At 32.9% G+C, this 23,508-nt stretch overlaps 1 protein-coding gene and 1 long non-coding RNA gene across 8 annotated transcripts in view; one reads left to right on the forward strand and one right to left on the reverse strand.

The window, feature by feature from the left end:
* LOC143255999 (dual specificity calcium/calmodulin-dependent 3',5'-cyclic nucleotide phosphodiesterase 1A-like) overlaps positions 1–17,423 on the forward strand; it is a 463,989-nt gene extending 446,566 nt beyond the window's left edge. For all 6 annotated transcript variants that reach the window (XM_076512519.1, XM_076512518.1, XM_076512520.1 and 3 more), the window contains 7 exons: positions 794–919; positions 1,558–1,662; positions 2,397–2,517; positions 4,660–4,741; positions 8,518–8,649; positions 9,502–9,726; positions 13,601–17,423. In XM_076512519.1, coding sequence (XP_076368634.1) covers positions 794–919; positions 1,558–1,662; positions 2,397–2,517; positions 4,660–4,741; positions 8,518–8,649; positions 9,502–9,726; positions 13,601–13,698 — 889 coding nt within the window. In that variant the 3' untranslated portion in view covers positions 13,699–17,423. The remainder of the gene's footprint in view (positions 1–793; positions 920–1,557; positions 1,663–2,396; positions 2,518–4,659; positions 4,742–8,517; positions 8,650–9,501; positions 9,727–13,600) is intronic.
* The window catches only part of LOC143256001 (uncharacterized), a 94,232-nt gene that overhangs the window by 4,024 nt on the left and 66,700 nt on the right, over positions 1–23,508 (reverse strand). The gene's annotated exons all lie outside the window — the stretch shown is intronic.

Below are 23,508 nucleotides of genomic sequence, written 5' to 3' on the forward strand. Positions count from 1 at the left end.
GTTGCGAAATTTTATGAAATAATTTTGTCTAATAAATATTGATTTAAAGTTCTTTCCATCTGAGATCGTAAGTAAGATAAAAACTATTAAACATCTGTTTTCTGTGATTTAAATCTCAATACGTCTGCAGAAAAAAATATTCTACTAAATGTGTTATTTTCATCAAGGTTCAAAAGATGGCACTAGTGACAAGCAATAGCTAAACAATTAGGACAAATAAAAAATTAATTGTTAACGATAAATAATTCATACTTATTTTATTTAATTTTTGTATCAGCTTTCATTGCATAATTATCCCATCGTTTTTATATATTTGTTTGGATTACTTTCAGTTTAAATGAAAAAATAATTATGTAAGGATAATTGATTATATTATTTTATCTGTATCTCTCATATCAACTATAATTACACAATTATACTTGTGTTTTCCACTTCTTTCAGATTAATGTCTACCTACCCTACACTGTGAGAATTGTCTTCCTAAATACTGATTTTTCTTTTTCTCGGAAAGTCACTTATTCAACGTTCGATTAATATGCTGAGGTACAACTAAACCAAACAATATAAAATTTAAAAAAATTGTTTCAAAAAATCAATTGCTCCTTGAAGTTAAAGTTGATATCATTTACTACAAGGAAATGACCCACGTTCTAGATACCCTAATTAAACGTTTATTTAGAAGAAAAACAAAGAGTGTCGTTGCCAAAGGCCCTACTGATTGTTACTAGTATTATGTAAGTTCATTTTGTTTTAGAAAAGTGATAAAAGATGGAAGATTTAACGTTCTATACAGGTCAGATACAGCAATGTTGTACAATGATCGAGCTGTGTTAGAGAATCATCACATAAGTGCAGCCTTCCGTCTCATGATGGATGAAGGGTTAAACATCCTTCAAAATTTAAGCAAGGAAGAATACAGGTAAGTTTAACCTAAAGCCCTCAGATTGAGTTGTTGTTTTTAACGGGTTCCACTTTCAAACTGTGCAGTATTTAAATCTATAAATATATAAGATATCAAATATAATTTGTTTAGTGAGATGATTAATAAAAATATATTTCAGCTATTTTAGGTAAATTTTAATGAAAACGAAATATAGTCATTTAAAATAACGTTTCTGTATAAACAGATCTTATGTTATAAGCCTCTTCTTAACGTGTTAGGACATGGCCAGGTGGTTAAGGCACTCGACTCGTAATCTGAAGCTCGCGGGTTCTAATTTCCGTCGCAGAAAACATGCTTGCCCTTTCACCCGTTAGGACGTTATAATGTGACTGTCAATCCCACTATTCGTTTGTAAAAGAGTAGCCTAAGAGTTAGCGGTGGGTGGCGATGACTAGCTCCTTTCCCTCTAGTCTTGCACTGCTAAATTAGGGACGACAAGCGCAGAGAGCCCTCGTGTAGCTTTGCGCGAAATTCAAACCAAACCAAACGTGTTAGATATTGTTTAAAACTTACTAGTATCAGGTGTTAATATAAATAATATAAATAGTACTGAGATTCATGTGACTTGTATTATTTTTCCTTCATGATATTAACTCAAGGATTCTTTTATTTAGGGATTTTCGGAGCCTCGTGATAGAAATGGTGTTGGGAACGGATATGTCTTCACATTTCCAGCAAATCAAAACAATGAAATCATTGTTGTCTCTTACAGAGTTTAAGTAAGTCTTTCAGATCACGCTTATAACATTTATAAATAAGGTAAATCACTGTAATAATTATAAGAAAATTTTATTTCCAAAACGGTGAAAAAGAATTATCTTAAGTCCATCACATTTCAGCCAATGACTCCAAGTTTCGCAAGTAAAAGATACGTTAATGTGTTTGTATAATTCCCTTTTGTATTCGGCCCAGCATGGCCAAGTGGTTAGGACGCTCGACTCGTAATCTGAAGGTCGCAGGTTTGAATCCTCTTCACACATCGCCCCTTCAGTACTAGAGGCGTTATTATGTGATAGTCAATCCCACTATTCGTTGATAAAAGTGTAGCCTAATAGTTGGCGGAAGGTAGTGATGACTAGCTGCCTTCCTTCTAGTCTTACGCAGCTAAATTATGGACTGCTAGCTCAAATAGTTCTCGTGTAGCTGTGCGCGAAATTAAAAACACAAACAAAGTCATTTATAAGTTAAGTAATCATTATAATAAGAAAGTTTTATTTCCAAAATGGTGAGAACGAGTATCTTCAATTCGTCATATCTCAGACAATAGCTTCAAATTCGGCAAGTCAAAGAAAAAGTAATGTATCTGTATAATCCTTTTTTGTATTAACTTAATTACAGTTAGTTTCCATTAGCTGTCATTGTTGTTCTAAGAAGTATAGCTTGTGTACAATAACTATATTGTTTAACACAATAGATTCCAAAATTACCAATTTTTTGTTCGCCGTACTTACAGCATAGACAAAGCCAAAGCTCTATCTCTGATCCTCCATAGCTGTGATATTAGCCACCCCAGTAAACAGTGGATGTTACACTATCCCTGGACAAAATTGCTAATGGAAGAGTTCTTTCAGCAGGTATGTCTATACTAATGTTAAATGTCCATTTTTACTGAGCATAAAATAGAGGCCCCAGTCGAATTCCCTCATTATTCTGTGGCAACCCCAATGGAGTTCCATACCTAAAATTAAGTCCCTTTAGGATACCTGCCCGTGGTACCTGGGCACATTTGATTCCGCTATCTTGCAAATGGGAGTATCAAAGCATTTTTCAAAGATGGCGCCTCAAAGTCCAGACGGAGACCAAAAAAAAAAGCAAAATCTGGTGCAAGGTTCGTCTTTGAAAACTTTAAAACCTATTTCTAATGTCCGTCGTGCCTAAGTGACCTTCTGAGCGAGTTTTAGCTCCCTTGATAGGGGCTGTACTACTCTAAAGGGGTATTTGTACCCTAAAATCAAAACTCTTAATCCATCCGCGCACGTGTATCAAGGTTTGTCTCACTAGCTTGTGAGTCAAGGATCCTGGTATAGACTAGGAACGGAAAGGTCAAACCAAGATTCGGGTTCAGCGAGCTTAAAGCCCGCTCCTAGAACCCCATCAAGTCAACATGACCCTCCAGGAGTGTTTTAGTTTTCCATTTTCTGCCATAAATAAAAGACACCCACGGGGAACTATTAGTCCACATTACAAGTTCGCATTTTATTTTACAATTTATTATAAATGTATTGTAAAATTTATTAATTTTACAAGTGTGGTAGGAGTTCACGGAGAAACAAACACAGCGCAAGTTAATCAATGATATAGTATTAGTTGTGGTGAGACCTACTCGTTTTTAAGAATGTTTTATTTAAACGTTTTTCACATAAATGCTCAGTAAGTTTACGAACTCAATGCTTACATCTGTTGATCGATTTCCCGTAGTGGACAAAACGCAGAAAGCCAATTTTACTGTACAATTTAGCAACGAGAACAAATGTAAAATTCTAATTAGGTTTGCTTGACGCTCTATACTTTCGTCTTTTAACTCTATAAATTTATATTTATATAAATACACGTCAAAGCATTTTCAGTTCTTTTTATCTGAATCCACACCCAAAAATAGTATTAATAGTTTAAAGGTGTGGCCTATTTCCTGTAAACCATACATTTGTTGTGATTTAATAATAACTCAATTATATTTTATCGAACAAATCTTACAGGTTTTTATTACTCGCAAATTTCACACAGAGGACTACAATGGTACAATTTTGATTCAGTGTTAAGTTCAAATTCCAAAGTTTGAAAAATAAATTTCAGAATGTAAAGAAATGAAACATTTAAATGTGTTTACCAAGTATTACAATAAATGTAAAGAAATGAAAAAGTAAATGTGATTACCAAGTATTACAAGAAATGTAAAGAAATGAAACATTTAAATGTGTTTACCAAGTATTACAAGAAATGTAACGAAATGAAACATTTAAATGTGTTTACCAAGTATTACAAGAAATGTAAAGAAATGAAACATTTAAATGTGTTTACCAAGTATTACAAGAAATGTAAAGAAATGAAACATTTAAATGTGTTTACCAAGTATTACAAGAAATGTAAAGAAATGAAACATTTAAATGTGTTTACCAAGTATTACAAGAAATGTAAAGAAATGAAACATTTAAATGTGTTTACCAAGTATTACAATAAATGTAAAGAAATGAAAAACTAAATGTGTTTACCAAGTATTACATGTAAAGAAATGAAACATTTAAATGTGTTTACCAAGTATTACATGTAAAGAAATGAAACATTTAAATGTGTTTACCAAGTATTACATGAAATGTAAAGAAATGAAACATTTAAATGTGTTTACCAAGTATTACAAGAAATGTAAAGAAATGAAACATTTAAATGTGTTTACCAAGTATTACAATAAATGTAAAGAAATGAAACATTTAAATGTGTTTACCAAGTATTACAAGTGTTGGGACTAGTAATTTAATTTATTTTAACTAAACACTAAAAATAAAAGATGAACAATTTTATGTGAAATGTTTATGGTGTTAATGTCAGTTGAGCTGCGCCACTCAAGCAAACATGTTTATCAGTCCCGTTTCTGTTTATTATTACTAAGAATACTCATGTATTTGCATGTTATGATACAAACAGTAATGATCTTTTCAGTATGATCTTTTATACAATGAATCATTAATTTTTAAGCCCTATAACGTGTTTTTATCTTTCAGGGAGACAAAGAACAAGAATTGGGTCTTCCTTTTTCACCACTCTGTGATAGAAACACAACTTTAATTGCTGAATCTCAAATCGGTAAGACAATAGCAATTCGTCATTAAATATAAATTACCCTTCACTGTCGGCCCGGCAAGGCCAGGTGGTTAAGGCACTCGATTCGTAATCCAAGGGTCGCAGGTTCGAATCCCGTCACACCAAACATGCTCGCTCTTTCATTTGTGTGGGCGTTACAATGTGACGGTTAATCCCACTATTCGTTGGTAAAAGTGTAGTCCAAGAGTTGGTGGTGGGTGGTGATGACTAGCTGCCTTCCCTCTAGTCTTACATTGCTAAATTAGGGACGGCTAGCTCAGATAAGCCCTCGTGTAGCTTTGCCAAAATTCCAAAAAAACCAAACCACTTCAATGTCAGGCATTGAATCTGTCAGTTACTTTTTATTATTGTAGTTGTGCTGTAAACAGAGTGCATGGTGGTGCAGATGAAAATTCTGAAACGTCGTAAATATTTTTCGTAGTTATTGTTGTTTACGGCTAGTACTAAAATCATACAAATGTTCCTAAATTGTAGCAGAATGAAATATGGTCGTTTAAATTTTCAAATTACCGAGTGTTTCCTCGTGTTACATCACGTGGGTAATTACATCGTTCTTCTTTCAGTAAAGATCAAAATATTTGGGTAAAATCCTTCATATATTCAGTACAACTGACTGAGCAAGGCTTAGTGGCTAGCGTGTCAGATGGTAAATTCGACCGTTTCTGGTTCATGTTTCGATGCCATAAATTCGCGGTTCTGCAGTTTGGGGTCTTAAATGCGTTATAGGAGTGTCGGTGGATAAATCCCACCGTTCGATTCGAGAAAAATGGCGGTTTATTCAAACTCAGAGACAACTAGAGCATGTAGTCCTTGTATAGTCTTGACCGAATATACGAAACTAACAGTTCTAGGTAAAATACACAGAAGACTCCCAGCAGTATTTAGTGAAATTAATCATAATACTTTACTAATATAATTTGTGTTTACAGTCTTACGTGTGACTAGAATTTCGTCAGGGTCTTGTAATTATTGTAACACAATAAATTTGGTGTTAAAAATATGTCGTCCAGGGTATGGCTACATAAGGTTGTGATTTATGTTGTTAGTGGTTTGTTTGTATTTTCCTCATTTTGATGATGGCCTTATTCAATGTACAATTAATATGTTCCGTATAAGCAATTACGACTACATCAGATATAACATTCAAAGTTTTAACACCAATGCCAACATGAAATATTTTCAAAAGATTAGTTTTATGATAATATTGTTTAATTACATACTATTATTTTTTATCAGCACTTGTGTATATATAATTCTAAATATATCATTACTTAAACTATTAAGTTAACATTTACAATAAAGGGAAAAAAATGTGTTAAAAACAGCGAGACCAAACCTATGATGAAATACGACATATTTATAATACGAATCAGGCTTTAATAAAAGTGCAACCTGTGCAGTCCAAATAAAGCAACTAGGACACAGGCTGTAATGTGGAATATAATGTTGCGTTTGGAAGTTACTACAACGGTAGAATTAACAGGGATAAAGTTTTATTGTCCCCTCCTCTAACTTCTTACTCATTTGTTTTTCTTTTTTTTCTTCTGGAAGCTATCGCCATCCCACAACTGTCTGTGGGCAGTAAAGAATAATATAAATGTTAGACATTTGGGGCTTGAGCACCCACAACTTGCTGTTTTATTTGTTTTTCATATTTTACTCATTTTGTTGTATTATATATATGTGTGTGTGTGTGTGTGTGTGTGTGTGTGTGTGTGTGTGTGTGTACACGCACAGAGGATAACAAGAAATAGAAATTAATGTTCACATCCGATCAGAGCTAGTTACTCCTATTATTAATTGAAATAACAAAATCAATCCGGTAAAAGTATAATCAACTAAACAGTCAATGTTTACCTGTTAATATTAAAATGCATTGTTTTAATATATTGGTTCTCTCGCTGTTTACTATATTTTAAAGGAAATGTCTTTATAACATGCGGGTCTTCTTTTCGCTTCTAGAATTGTTTCAGTTCATTACGATATGTCGTCTTCAAATCCTGGAGGGATGCAATTGATTAGAATCCTTATCCTTCTGGTAAAATAGTTCAAACTTCTATTTTTCCAGAGTGCCTCATAATGGTTTGATTGAATATATATTTCTGGATAATGAACTGGTCAAGAGGAGGGGTTGTAAGTTCATGACCTTGAACTCAAGCAACAACAATTCTTGAGATTTGAAGTGGTGTCTTTTCCTACTGAGGTATTCTGTCATCAGCCGGAAACACACTGTGCACCACAGACAAGACTTGATTGGCTACAATCCCGAGATGTTATTTTACTGTTTGCCTGACTCTCCAGAAAAATCCCTTCTACTTCATAACAAAATCCTCTGTGTCTCAGATTTTTGGAATTGGATTGACACCACACATTGATCTTGAAGTCAGTGCTTTTGATATTTGAATATGTGTATGAAATTAGTTCGTGAAATCAGTGGATTACTTAATACAGCATGTCTTTGGTAAAACCTGCTTTGTGCAGTTCTTGTCTTATTGTTTTAAAACAAACTAGTTTATCTTGACCTGTATTCTATTCATCACGTAGTTTTGTTCTTTTCCTACGCCTTGAAGCAACTTGGCAGAAAATATGGCTGTCGAGTCAGCATCATTTACGACGGTCTTCCAGCTACTGTTGCATTTACCTGATGAAACTTGAGGAGTGAGTCTCTTTTTGCCAATTTGGATCACCAAAACACCAATTAATTAGGAATCTAAAAGTTGTCGTCTTTGAGAACAAAAGTAAAATAGATTTTGCATGTTATAAGTAATACACAAAACTTGTTTAAGAGGTCTCTTGAATAATAAATTATTTAATCAATAAATGGTCTAGTCCACTTACAATCTGGCCTGAGCAAAATGGGTACATTTTTATTATTTTTTAACTTTTTTCCAATCCCTGTTTATGTTTATGTTAACAGTTATATTGTTATTACTCTTACAGCGACAGTGTGATCACATAATAATAGTAAGGCAGTGCCATATTGATCAGAATAACAAAAGTTTTTAGTGCATAAGGCTTAACACTGAATCACATAACATTACGTAAATAGACCGTGTATAAAGAGTTTACTATCAGAGAACAACGAGTTAGAGCTCAAGTTCATTAGCAAGTGCTATTTAGGCATCAAAATTGCTAAGCCTACTTTGTATTCGTTATTGAACTTGCAGATGGACTTTTCTAGAAGAAGAAAAAATCACCAAAACGTGATACTGGTTAACCAAGAACAAAGTAACCTAAATAAGTCTAATATTAACTTATTAATAGGAAATTAATCTGATTAATACGTTCGAAATCTATTATTTGTTTTGTTTTTGAATTTAGTACAAAGCTACTCGAGGGCTATCTGTGCTAGCCGTCCCTAATTTAGAAGTGTAAGAATAGATGGAAGGCAGCTAGTCTTGGGCTACTCTTTTACCAACGAATAGTGGGATTGACCGTCACTTTATAACGCCCCACGGCTGAAAGGATGAGCATGTTGGTGTGACAGGTATTCGAACCCGCAAACCTCAGAATACGAGTCGAGTGCCTTAACCACCTGGCCATGCCGGGCCCCATTATTTGACTGCACCAATAAAAAAAGTATTATTACTGATATTTTTAAATAGGAAATATCACACATTAGTTTCTTATAGCCTAGTTTGTGAAAAGTTTTATTCTAAAATATACTTTTTTTGCTTACAGGAGTAATATTATCATTAAATATTTCATTCAAAATTATGTATATGAATATAATTTTCACTGACAATATATTTTTTCAGGATTTATTGATTTTATCGTATATCCCAGTATGGAAGTACTGGGGGATCTTTTAAGTAAAATACAGTTAACTCAAGCACATGCTAACAGACCGATTGAGGACTCAATTAGTGAAGAAAACGAAAGCAAGACAGGTAAGGATTGTTTGTGGAGAAATGTGCATATCGAACTAAGCAAAGTATTTGAGATAAAATTTATCATATTTTCAACATTACACACGATTGATTCTGTGATGCTCGTGATAATCCAGTGATAAAATCTAGGCTTATGACGTTTAAATTTCGGTTTTGATTCCTGTGGGCACAGCACAAAAGAAACAAAGAAGTTAACTTAACTTACAGTTGATATGACGTATAAAAAGAGTTACAATACTTTGGAAAAAATAATTGCAGTTTGTGATACTGATAAACTATAGGGAGTACAAACAATATAGCGTTTTCATATTTTCTGCATATCAAAGGAAATCTGGAGTTTATATATGTAAAAACGGCTAGTTTGGGTTGAGAAAATATTTTACGATGAGGAACGAACAACGTTTCGACCTTCTTCGGTCATCATCAGGTTAACAAAGAAAGAAAAAGGTAACTGACCGGAAGCTGACCACATGTTTAAAGGAGTTGCGTAACCGATGACCGAAGAAGGTCGAAATGTTGTTCGTTCCTCATCGTAAAATATTTTCTCAACCCAAACGAGCCGTTTTACATATATATTTTACATATATATCTCTCTACAAGTGGGTTTTCTCGACATCACTGAATCTGAAGTTTACTTGTATGTGTTGAAGAAATGAGGTTTTACGAAAAGTAAACTTTACCAGATATTTATATGATATATTACATATAATTACTGCTCGCCTCACATGAAGATTGAGTCATCATAGCTAGTGAAAAGTAAACCATTAATATTTCGATTTCGAAAGCCAAATCTTCTTTCTTAACATATAGTTTTATTACGTTGTATATATTCTTATTACGTGTTTCACGCAGAGCCTAAACATCGCACGAAATCGATGTCTTCGATACAGACAAAGAGAACGCATTCCACCACTTTGGATTCAACAAATAGTTCTGAAGTTGGTGTTAAAACTAAGCACTCAATGAGCACCACTTGTTCCTCATCGTTAAATTCAGGAGAACAAGAGGAGATTCGTTGGCCCTGGATTTCACATCTGGACAAAAACAAGAGTCTGTGGCAAGAAAGAGCAAATAAAGGTTAGTACTACTTTTATCATACACCTGACTTTATAAAGGTTAGCACTACTATTATCATACACCTGACTTTATAAAGGTTAGCACTACTATTATCATACACCTGACTTTATAAAGGTTAGCACTACTATTATCATACACCTGACTTTATAAAGGTTAGCACTACTTTTATCATACACCTGACTTTATAAAGGTTAGCACTACTATTATCATACACCTGACTTTATAAAGGTTAGCACTACTATTATCATACACCTGACTTTATAAAGGTTAGCACTACTATTATCATACACCTGACTACATAAAGGTTAGCACTACTTTTATCATACACCTGACTTTATAAAGGTTAGCACTACTTTTATCATACACCTGACTTTATAAAGGTTAGCACTACTATTATCATACACCTGACTTTATAAAGGTTAGCACTACTATTATCATACACCTGACTACATAAAGGTTAGCACTACTATTATCATACGCCTGACTACATAAAGGTTAGCACTACTATTATCATACACCTGACTTTATAAAGGTTAGCACTACTATTATCATACACCTGACTTTATAAAGGTTAGCACTACTATTATCATACACCTGACTTTATAAAGGTTAGCACTACTATTATCATACACCTGACTTTATAAAGGTTAGCACTACTATTATCATACACCTGACTTTATAAAGGTTAGCACTACTATTATCATACACCTGACTTTATAAAGGTTAGCACTACTATTATCATACACCTGACTTTATAAAGGTTAGCACTACTATTATCATACACCTGACTTTATAAAGGTTAGCACTACTTTTATCATACACCTGACTTTATAAAGGTTAGCACTACTATTATCATACACCTGACTTTATAAAGGGTAGCACTACTATTATCATACACCTGACTTTATAAAGGGTAGCACTACTTTTATCATACACCTGACTTTATAAAGGTTAGCACTACTTTTATCATACACCTGACTTTATAAAGGTTAGCACTACTATTATCATACACCTGACTTTATAAAGGTTAGCACTACTATTATCATACACCTGACTTTATAAAGGTTAGCACTACTATTATCATACACCTGACTTTATAAAGGTTAGCACGACTTTTATCATACACCTGACTTTATAAAGGTTAGCACTACTTTTATCATACACCTGACTTTATAAAGGTTAGCACTACTATTATCATACACCTGACTTTATAAAGGTTAGCACTACTTTTATCACTACTTTATTATCATACACCTGAATAAAGGTTAGTACTTATTATCATACACATAAACACAACGATTTATTTACGAGAGACTGACTTTATAAAGGTTAGCACTACTATTATCATACACCTGACTTTATAAAGGTTAGCACTACTATTATCATACACCTGACTTTATAAAGGTTAGCACTACTATTCATCATACACCTGACTTTATAAAGGTTAGCAAAATCAGTGACGTATTTCGGAGACAACATGCTCGCTTTAAGGTTATGATGCACGTTTCGAGTCACAAACTCTAAGTAATCCAAAATCAGTAACGTATTATCATGCTCGGTTTAGGGTGATGATCTTTCGACTTTATAATCAAAATCAGTAACGTATTTCGGAGCAATACTTTTATCATATACATTTCGACTTTCAAATATCAGTAACGTACGACAACATGCAAATAACGTTTCGAAAAACTAAAATCAAAATCAACGATATTTGAGAGACATACTTAGTAACCAAAAATCAGTAACGTATTTCGGAGACAACATGCTCGGTTTAAGGTGATGATGCACGTTTCGAGTCACAAACTCTAATAATCAAATATCAGTAACGTATTTCGGAGACAACATGCTCGGTTTAGGGTGATGATCCACGTTTCGAGTCACAAACTCTTAGTAATCAAAAATCAGTAACGTATTTCGGAGACAACATGCTCGGTTTAAGGTGATGATTTACGTTTCGAGTCACAAACTCTAATAATCAAAAATCAGTAACGTATTTCGGAGACAACATGCTCGGTTTAAGGTGATGATTTACGTTTCGAGTCACAAACTCTAATAATCAAATATCAGTAACGTATTTCGAAGACAACATGCTCGGTTTAGGGTGACGATCCATGTTTCGAGTCACAAACTCTTAATCCATTCAGTAAATTTCGAAGACATGCTCGGTTTAGGGTGACGATCCACGTTTCGAGTCACAAATAATCAAAAATCAGTAACGTATTTCGGAAACAACATGCTCGGTTTAGAGTGATGATAGTCACAAACTCTAATAATCAAATATCAGTAACGTAACTGCTCGGTTTAGGGTGACGATCCACGTTTCGATTCTAATAATCAAATATCGAACATTTCGAATGCTCGGTTTGTGACGATCCACGTTTCGAGTCACAAACTTTTCCATTCACAAATGACCCGAAATAACAACCAGCTTGAAAATACCTGTAGTGATAATTATTGAAATAATAACAACTTTTATTATTATTTATCGACAGAATGTATTTGTAAGTTAAATAAATGAACTAATCAACTGAAAAAGTACATATGAACCTTATTTTCCATGAACACTGTCTTCATATCCATGTACCGTTGCAAGTGATTGTACTAACTTGACTTACACTTCTTTCCATAATTAATAATACCAAACCTACAAGTAGTGGACTAACAAAGGGGATATTTGGAAGACGGCCCCCACCAATCAAGTATTTCAGCCCTTTAACCTTCGACAATGCATTATGGAAGCGTACTAACATATTTTGAATGATCCCATCGGAATTTGATCTCTGAATTTTATAATATAATGAGGATGATTTAGTTTGTTCAGAAGGATTGAGTTTTGGGGTTATTGTTATTTTTTTAAGAAAGTAAACAATACATTAATAAGTGTATTGGATCGCGGTAAAACAATAATATATTTAAGTTAGAAATATACTATTTGTTCATTAAGGATGAGGCACTGTGTCTGTTTGTGTATTTAGGCTGCTTGTGACAAGTTAAAACGTCTGCTTGTGTATTCAGGCTGCTTCTGATAAGTTAAAACGTCTGCTTGTGTATTCAGGCTGCTTCTGATAAGTTAAAGTGTTTGTTTGTGTATTCAGGCTGCTTGTGACAAGTTAAAACGTCTGCTTGTGTATTCAGGCTGCTTCTGATAAGTTAAAACGTCTGCTTGTGTATTCAGGCTGCTTCTGATAAGTTAAAGTGTTTGTTTGTGTATTCAGGCTGCTTGTGACAAGTTAAAACGTCTGCTTGTGTATTCAGGCTGCTTCTGATAAGTTAAAGTGTTTGTTTGCTGTATGACAAGTTAAAACGTTGCTTGTGATTCAAGCTTATAAGTTGTGTCTTTTTGTGTATTCAGGCTGCTGTGACAAGTTAAAACGTCTGATTCAGGTTGTTTCTGACAAGTTAAATTGTCTGTTTGTGTATTCAGGTTGTTTCTGACAAGTTAAAGTGTCTGTTTGTGTATTCAGGTTATTTCTGACAAGTTAAAACGTCTGTTTGTGTATTCAGGTTGCTTCTGATAAGTTAAAGTGTCTGTTTGTGTATTCACATCATAACCTGAATAACCATGATGCTTTCCATATATCCTAGCAACTTTCTGTACTTAGTTTTCTTTGGCGTATCCATGATGAATCTTATTTATTAAAGATAATTCTGAAACATTTTCACTTATTATGGTTTGTTCAGCAAAACGTGTTTGCCACTAGACATTAAAACCGACATTAATGATACTTTACGAAGAGAGAGAAATAAAACATTTAATACAACTCGTTTGTGTGTGTGTATATATATAGTCTAAATATTTTGTTCTATTTCCAATGGTGCATAACTATGTACGTTATTTTGTAAAATATATATATATTGGTTTTTATTTTAATAGATGCAGAGTTGAAAGCACTAGAAGCTGTTCAGAAGTCATCTTCTGAAAACCAGGAAGACGAAACCAGTCATCCGTTGTCCTCAACGTCAGAGAAATAGCGACATCTATCGTAAATCATTGGATCTGTGACAAATTCACATTTATATTTCCTTAATCTTCCTAAAATCTTTGTATACACTTCCCTCACACACACACACACACACAGTGAAATTATCACTTAGGAATTCAGTGAGAAACTACGAGATTATTCGTGATTTCCGCTGTTACTACACGGTAATCACTTGACTTCCACGTGTCTGTCAAATAACGAAAATTTAACTTCAACTTGTTAAATTTGTGTTATTTTCTTTATGAAAATAACTGAGAATTTATTTTTAAACTGCAGGGTCTAAACTATATGTATATATATATTCATAATACGTCTCTTAGCATGAAGCCAGTTGTTTTATTTATTGTTTTATCTAAAACAACAATGCTCAATTTATCTCACTACGTTTAGATATGCTTAAATGATAGCAGTTTCTTTGATGCTAATTAAGCTTTACTCAAAAACAGCTGAAAGTTAGAATATACTCATGAGTCTTAAAATATTGAAATATTCTTTGTGTAATTTTTTTCAGAGCAATATCGAATGTATAGGTAAAATAGATACAAAATTAGTTTGTATTGGTGAGCTCTGTAGTTAAACTTTTTTTTGTAGACAAGAATGTTAGAGGATTTTGATAAAAACTAGTTGCTACTTCTTCTTTGTTAAACATATCAAATATTAAAATGATGATAATATGTATAACTTCACCAATCACATTTGGTTTGTCACTGCTGAATAACAAACTTCACCAATCACATTTGATTTATCACTTCTGAATAACAAACTTCACCAATCACATTTGGTTTGTCACTTCTGAATAACAAACTTCACCAATCACATTTGGTTTGTCACTTCTGAATAACAAACTTCACCAATCACATTTGGTTTGTCACTTCTGAATAACAAACTTCACCAATCCTATTTGGTTTGTAACGTCTGAATAACACTCAGTAAATCAAACACATCACAGAAGGAAGCGTTTCATTGAACAACTTTACTTTCAAACATCAGTTGAAGCATTAATTTAAGTACTTTGTCCCAAAATTTCACAGCAAGCGTTTCCTTAAATATCTTGACTTAAAACCTCAAACGAACTGTTTCTGTGAGCAGTTAAACATCGTTAACTGTGAGACTCGCTAACATTGTTAAAGTTTCTTATTTATTTGTCATTGCTAAATAGACTACTATACTTTTCATATATTAATTTAAAGACACAAATGCCGTGAAGTTGAAAACATTTCCTGATTAAATATAAAACATAATTAAAAATACAAGGCAGTACAGTATCCAGAAATAGAGAGTGAAATGTAACCTGTACGAAGAAGGTAATGAAGAAAAGATATTCACATGGGTGTGTGTATATATATACACAACAATTTCTAAAAGATATTCACATATGTGTGTGTGTATATATATACACAACAATTTCTAAAAGATATTCACATGTGTGTGTGTGTGTATATATACACAACAATTTCTAAAAGAGTCCTCATGTATCTCTCGTTATATTTACGTCTCTTTATGTACATAAAGTTTTTACTGAAAATTATATATATCCTCAATATTCGAAGAAGATACATTATCAAGGTAGTTAGTATTGAGAAATTAAAAAGTTCACACTATCCTATTTTGTAAATAAATCGGATTTGAAACGTTACTGAAACGAAACTCAACGTCTTTTTGTTGTGGAGTATTGAGTTTAGCGTAATAAAAACAAACCATCATTCTGTCACTGTTTGTTCGTTTCTATAGACCTACAGGACTCATTATAGAAGTTTATCCACCCATATAGATTCAAAATAAAAGAAATTGTGCATTTTTATCACGGTGTGGTATTCAGCGATTGGTGTATAAAACAGAATTACAAAAAAAATAATCAGTGAAGTTCTCCACGTAAGCGAATGTCCGTACAGAAATGGTAGTTTCATGTATATTTACAAAAAGGTGTAAGTTTGAGAAAACTTGAAAAGAAGATAAAATACTGTAATCGGGAAATGTTTATCAGCAAGGTTCGTGTAATATTTTGTAAATGTTTTGATAAACCTGTGTATTGGTTATTTCGTAGCATTGGGTTTGAATTTGTGTAATGATTGTTAGAGAACATGATCATCCTGGAAGAAAATTAAGTTGTAATTAATATAAGAATATTGATTGGTTTGTCGCGTGCTTCGTTCTAACTGTTATAATTAAACATATAACTCATTCTATTGTATGCTAAATATGCAAAATTTGAGAAAGTTAAACATTCATAAAAAGAGTTGAAATTTTGTAACAATTGTAATAGATATTAATATACTAATATTGACTGGTTCACTAACTTATATTGTTTGATTTAATTAAATATTAAATCCAACTAATTCTGTTACAAGTATACGAAAGTTAAAGGTCATGTTAACACCTAAATAACAATAGTACTTTTACTTAAGTGTCAGAACACACAGAATTTAACACATGTAAGGTTAAAAACTCATAGTACTCTGCTGAATTTCGTTGTTATAGGTTTGGAAAGAATATAGTAAAAATAGCACGTCCGTGCCGAAACAGAAACAAGAAAAGTTAAACGTTAAGAACCACTCTGGAAATCACTATACAGAAATGCCTGATGAACAACTTAACGTTTACTTTATTTGAACTTAAAATGCTTTCCAAGCCTCGTAACAATAGCTAATATGTATCTGACAAATTATTTCCTACAAGTCACGTAGGCGGAGAAAACTATATATTGGAACAAATTTTCAACCTGGTTGTGATAATGAACGAAGTTTATACGTCCGTTATTATTTGATTTTTTTGTCCTTATATTAATAGTCGTTGGTTTATTTGTTTCTTATATTATAAACGTTTTTTGTGGCTATAAATATACTTAAACATTTCTCAAATATGAATCGTAACTCGAATGAGCTTTATACTGAAGTGACACTGTTTCCGTAAGCTTCATGTATGTGACTCTCTTGTCGGTGAGATATTACTTTACTGAACATAGGCCACTTTTGAAACCCAAGTTATATATTGTTGTAAAAACTAAGCGACGTAATTACCAATACTGAGGTAGATTAAAGTTACCAGTCCTTAATGTTGGTTGGTTCGATCAGTCGAAATGAATATTAGGATTATCTGAAAGCACTTTTAACTTGAGGATTATTAGATGTAAAAGATACATTTATACATGTTAGTGGTTTATATAGTGTTATTAGAATATGAGATTACTTCAATGATGTATGTAAAATATGTTGTACGTATAACCTAAGATGAACATGTGGCTATATTAGTATAAATGTACAGGAATTTGCTGTATTACTTAGAGATATATCCGCCTTATTCTGAGATTGTTACGAATCTTGGGACTTGTAGCTCATGTCAATGGTTTTGTTACCATATCAACGTGTTTCGAAAGTATAACTAAGTCACAAATCCATAATACTGTTCCACTAGTCCTGTCTTATATACATTCGTTCATACATTCAGTTGTTAGATAATTCTACAGTATTATTTTACGTATTTTATATTAATAATACAGCAGTTTAACAAGCTTGTATTATTTCATTTTTTAGAAACAATTATAGTTACGAATCGAATCAAAACGATTCCTTTTTATTCTGTAGATTTCCAATATTTATTGTGTATTATTGATTAATTAGAATATTTATAATACTCTTCAAAAACAGGTATAAACAGTTTCTGTCCTTAGGTCTCGTCACCAGTCAATATCTGTAAATAAAAGTATTGATTGGAAAATACTAAGCTTGTGTTTTTCTTTTATTACAGTGATGGATGTAAGAAAAGGTGACAAACCACCCACTCACCCTGCTTTTTTGAGAATGTGACATGTCTTTAAACAATATCAAAAAAGGGTGACTATCTTCACAACCACCCCCTAAATTTACCACTGTATTATCTCATTCTGTGATGAAATTATGTGATACCTCTTAAAGGGAAAATTATTTAATTAGTCTACGCTCCTTATGTATTCAAAATATATTGATAAAAATCGATGTATTCGAAACCTCATCTTCTTTTTGAGCCTAATATATGCTTATAAATGTCATAGCGAGAACACGCAAAGATATTTTATTTACGAGTTAACCAACAAGCCATTAAATTTGTAATATCAAAAACTGAATAAAGAGTCTAATGGCGCAAACATTCCATATCTCTCCTCTCTTATGACATGTCCTCCGACAGCTCAACGGTAAGTCTGAGGGCTTATAATACTAAAAATCGGGTTGCGATACCCGCAGTGCGTACAGCAAAAATAACTGTTTGTAACATGAAGTCGTATAACTGCGTCAAGCACACACAGAGTACACTTAGTTACCGGTAACAAATTGTTAATGCGCAAAAACTCTATCAGTTTTAATCTAGTTATGAACATTAATTATAATATGTTATATATTTCAGACTTGACTGAATTAGACGTAAACATCAAAAATGTGTTTTAAATTTCTCTATTTTATTTTCTAACATCTTATAAATATATTTCTTCAACATGTCGTAAGAAGAATTTTATTAATGTAAAGCTACAGATAAGTCAGTTGTGTTTCACTGTCAACAGATGGCAGATACAGGCAAATAATAATTTGTAAGGTTTAAGGTAATGTGTGTTTTCTTATAGCAAAGCCACATCGGGCTATCTGCTGAGCCCACCGAGGGGAAACGAACCCATGATTTTAGCGTTGTATATCCTAAGACATACTATACTAGCAGGAGGCTTAAGGTAATGAAACACAAAGCTACACCACGGGCTATCTGTACTCTGCCCACCACGGGTACCAAACCAGGTTTCTAGCGTTGAAGTCCACAGAATACCGCTGTGCCACTTAACTTATTTCTATCACTTTCAAATCACAGCATTTATTCCGTCACTATAGCTATACCTATTATTATCAGTATGACTAAGACTTTTAGACAAAAAGATATCTTAAAAATCTAAACGTTTATTCTGTCGTCTTCTCTTTAGTTTTGTTAAATATTTATTAAAAGAATTAAAAAATAATAACATTCTCTCATTCGATACAGTTATTCAACTTATAAGATCCACTTTACAAACGTAATAGATGAAGTGAAAGTGACGCACAATGCCATCCGTAGTGATTTTTTCGTTCATTTGTTTTTTAATTTCGTGCAAAGCTACATAACGGTTATATGCGCAAGCCATCCATAATTTAGTAATGTAAAACTAGAAGGAAAGCACCTGGTGATCACCACCCACCGCTAACTCCTGAGCTACTCTTTTCACCAACGAATACTGTGACTAACCGTCACATTATAACGCCTTCAGAAGCATGATTGGTGCGACGGGTATTCGAACCCGCAACCTTCGAATTACGAGGCGAACACCCATGAACAAAAAAAAAACTGTGATAAGTCTTTTTTGGTATTAAGCACAAATGTTCACAATAGCATACTAATACAGTGCCAAATAAGGGGTTTGAGCCACAATTTTAGCATTATGAACTCCATCTAGCTTACCGCTGAGCCAAGATTCTATAATAACAAAGTACTAACAGGGTAGGTAAATTATGGTTAAGAGCACATGTCTAACCACAAGTGGAAGTTAAAATATGATAGATTTACTGTATAAAATTATCGAAAGTTTTTGTCAAGATTTATTCGTGTTTTTTTTTTACTTAATCTCAGTACAAATTCATGTGATTAAACCATACAAAAATTGAAAGTTATCAATTCAATACAAGAAGTACATTAGTTTTTATTAAATACTACTTATATGATTTTGGCTAAGCCTCTGGCGACTAGATTATGAAACGTTATAGGTTGTTTGACGCAAATAAATCAAACTGAACAAGTGCTGGAAAATCCTGTGTTTGTATCTTTGAAATGTATTTTAAAATTTAATTAGAGTACAAAACAAACATGGTATTTTGTTCAAGTTAGATCATAGAAAGCAGCGTCTTGCTAATTCAATTAACATTGGTTATGAGGAGGTAATTAGCATTTTATATTGGTTTTATCATAAAAAGGATTCTAGTACAAAGAATTGTCAGTCACTGGGATACGTTTTCAGTTTCAGTACATGAAAAAATTTTGTTTGTTAGGTTTGTTATTATTACAATAAAGAGGGGTTACAAATTTGTTTTACAATAAAGTTTCATGCCCGGCACTCTTGGTGGTTAGGACGTTTGATTCGTAATCTAAGGGTCGCGGCTTCGAACCACCGTAACACTAAAAATGCTCGCCCTTTTAGTCGTTGGAGTGCTATAATGTAACGGCCAATCCCAATATGCATTAGTAAAAAAGTAGCCTAAGAGTTTTCTGCGGGTGGTGATGACTTGGTGCATTTCCTCTAGTCTTGCATTTGTTTTTAATTTCGCGCAAAGCTACACTAGGCCTATTTCCGTTAGCCGTCCCCAATTTAGTAGTTTAAGACTAGAGGGAAGGCAGCTAGTCATCACCACCCACCACCAAGCATGTTTGGTGTGACGAGGATTCGAACCCACGACCCTCGGATTGCGAGTCGAGTGCGTTAACCATGTAGGGCCCCCTCTAGTCTTACACTACAAAATTATGGATGGATGGCGCAGACAGTCCTCGCGTAGTTTTGGGCAAAATTAACAAACAACAACAAAGCTTTAAGTTTTATAAGTTTCTACAGAAACAAAATGATAAAAACGACTGAGCAGGAGGTTTAACAAAGGCAATATATTATCACTACGCTTCACCAAGGAAACTTAATTAATTCTTTATAGAGTTAAAAAAATAAAATTTGTAAACATTTCTCTTTACCATAATCGACGACAGTCAAAAACATACAACAACGGATACCCTCTAAGACGTATTGTTTCATCTTGTGATTTTTTTAATTCTGAAATCATGAGGAATTTCTGACTGCTAGTCATGATTCCAGTGCATATCAAGTGTTTCTCTTGTTAAAAGCACTGCAGACTTTTTTGTGGTAAGTTTGAGATTAATCTATTTTTAATCACGTTCTCAAAATATAATTCGATCAGTTTGATGGAATTCATATAGGAAATATGTTACACATATTACTTGCTGTTTTTAATAACTGCTTACATATAAAAGCTTTTACTTATTCATATTCCAGTTTGTCGTTTCATATTGGATACATAGATCAAACTTTATCTGGGTCTACACCTGCAGAGATGTTGGAATACATTTTTTGTTCTCTTGTTTTTTGAACTTTCTTTATCCTTGTATAAAGTCTGCTAAACAGAAAGCATATTACTGTGATATATCCTTTTTAAATATTGTGGAATAGAAAGCTTTTGGCACTTTTCGTACTAAAGTACTTGGAGAACAGACAAGTATGGGATTTTATACTAATTATAAGTCAGCTCATAATATTTACTAAAAAGGTTATCTAATTCATAATCTTGTAAAGAATGTTTTTATGTTCAATATTAATTAAAATGTTGGTTTGTAAAAAAGCAAACAAACAAACTCGTATGTAAAGAACGTTAATTTTATGTAATGGGCTCCCTCTGGATATTTTCAGAAGAGTTCTAAATATCACGAAACAAAGCGTTTCCTAGGTTATTACCGTATATTCCTGGATTGCTTGACGCTTTGGTTTGTTTTGAATTTCGTGCAAAGCTACTCGAGGGCTATCTGCGCTAGCCGTCCCTAATTTAGCAGAGTAAGACTAGAGGGAATGCAGCTAGTCATCACTACCTACCGCTATGTCTTGGGCTCCTCTTTTACCAAAGAATAGTGGGATTGACCGTAACATTATAACGCCCCCACGGCTGAAAGGGGGAGCATGTTCAGTGTGACGGGGATTCGAATCCGCGACCCTCGGATTACGAGTCGAGTGCCTTAACCACCTCACCGTGCCAGGCGTGCCTAAAGCTATAAAAGTAATAGAGGTAGCTGTCAGAATCTACGCTTGTCCTTCAAGTTTAGATTTTTTTGTCCGATGAAAAGCTTCGATCTTTTTTTCTGAAAACAATCTTTGAAACAAAAATTATCATAAGAACGAAATAATATGTAAAATATCCTGTTCAAGTTGTCGTACATTTTATATTGGAAATACAGGGCAAAAATTGGATACCGTTTTAAATATCTTAATAAATGGAACAATAAGTGTTTATTTCTATTTATTTTAATATACTATAATACATAATACACTGTTTTTCTTTGTGAACCTGACGATGACCGAAGAAGGTCGAAACGTTGTTCGCTCCTCTACGTAAAATATTTTCTTAACCCAAACGAGCCGTTTTTACATTTATATTAATACACTGTTTTGTTAAGCCTCTTTTCTTAACCTTTCTTTTTCATAAGGTTTGTGAACTATGGCTCCCTCTCTAGGAGCAAAAAAAAATTATGATTGACACCTGAGAGTGAAATAAATTTTATATTAAGATTTGTGTCGATAATAAAATTATGGAAATCTTGGATATAGCTTTTTATACTGATACTATTATAATATATAAATATAACTGTTATATTATGCTATAAAGTTTCAACACGGGATTTTAAAATAATTTCTTTGATACAATAGAAACTGTCTTTAAAAAGCGAAATAAATGTTATAACGCTTTAACGTCGTCTAAGTTGTGTTACCCATTGCAAATATGAAACGTAATACTTATGAAACAATTAAAAGACAGATTACTAAATTCTTTTGGCGATAAGAAGAATACAAAAACTGGTTTACTATGTGGAATGAAAGCATAACAATGTGCAGAATTTACCTTGTTTAATGTTAAATGTGAAAAATTGTTTACGAAAATTTATACAGAATTTGACATACATTTGAATACTTAACGTCCTAGTTTTTGAGATAAAAAAAAAGTTCTCACTAGATAAAAAAATCTACACTTTTAAAAAGAGCAACCACAAATTAGTACATCCGTCCAAGTTCTTTTTCATAGCTTTAGGTAATCTAGAACTCGTTCAGATTTCAATTATAAAAATATATGTTGGATTTTGGAACAATTTTAGCCCTAAACATGTTCGGTTTAAAAGCACTTTATTAAGTTAATAGCTACAGCCAAAGTAGGTATAAACCGACTGGCATTTACAAAGCAAAGATTAAATAGTTATTACACAATGATCTTCAGAGATCAAGATTAAATATAGATTTTTCTAATATTTTTTTTTTTATTTTCGAAGATTAAATACAAGTTCTGGCACTGACGAGAATATTTTTTTTCATATGTCAAGTTGTTGTGGAGCCGGTCAATAAAGAGTGATAAACATTTACTGTTACATTTAGATTGTTGAAACTAACTTAGAGAGTACTCTATGCTTTTGTTCTCATTCAACTTCTACAGAAACATAGATTGGTTATATTAAGATGTTGTGTTACGAACAAATGAAGAGCCTGTAAACTAAAAGTTGGTTAAGTTTTAGTAGAATTCCTAAATTCATATTACAAAAGTAAACTAAAAGCGATAAAAATGAGGTTCTAGTCTCGCTAACATTACTTTATAAATTAACGCTGAAATTGCTTCATTATGGATCACCTTATTAATAAGGAAGTATGTTCAATGAGTGTGTGTTTTCTTACAGCACAGCCACATCGGGCTATCTGCTGAGCCCACCGAGAGGAATTGAACCACTGATTTTATCGTTGTAAATTCGTAGACTTACCGCTGTACCAGCGGCTGGCTATATTCAATGACAAAATTTATAAAAGTATTGAAACACGAAAGTCAAAACTGAGTTAGATAAAATTAAAAACGTTTTATCTCTATTTTCACAAATCATGTAATTATGTTAGTCGACGTCAAAGTAAGATTTTTTTTATTTTAAGTATTTTTTGTAGTTTCGAGTTTCTTGTTTCAGTAATTTTTTGTAGGATAAAAACCTTCTATATTATTATAGCTAGCTAGATTAT

Source organism: Tachypleus tridentatus, chromosome 7 (assembly GCF_004210375.1).
Source record: "Tachypleus tridentatus isolate NWPU-2018 chromosome 7, ASM421037v1, whole genome shotgun sequence".
Classification (NCBI taxonomy): Eukaryota; Metazoa; Arthropoda; class Merostomata; order Xiphosura; family Limulidae; genus Tachypleus; species Tachypleus tridentatus.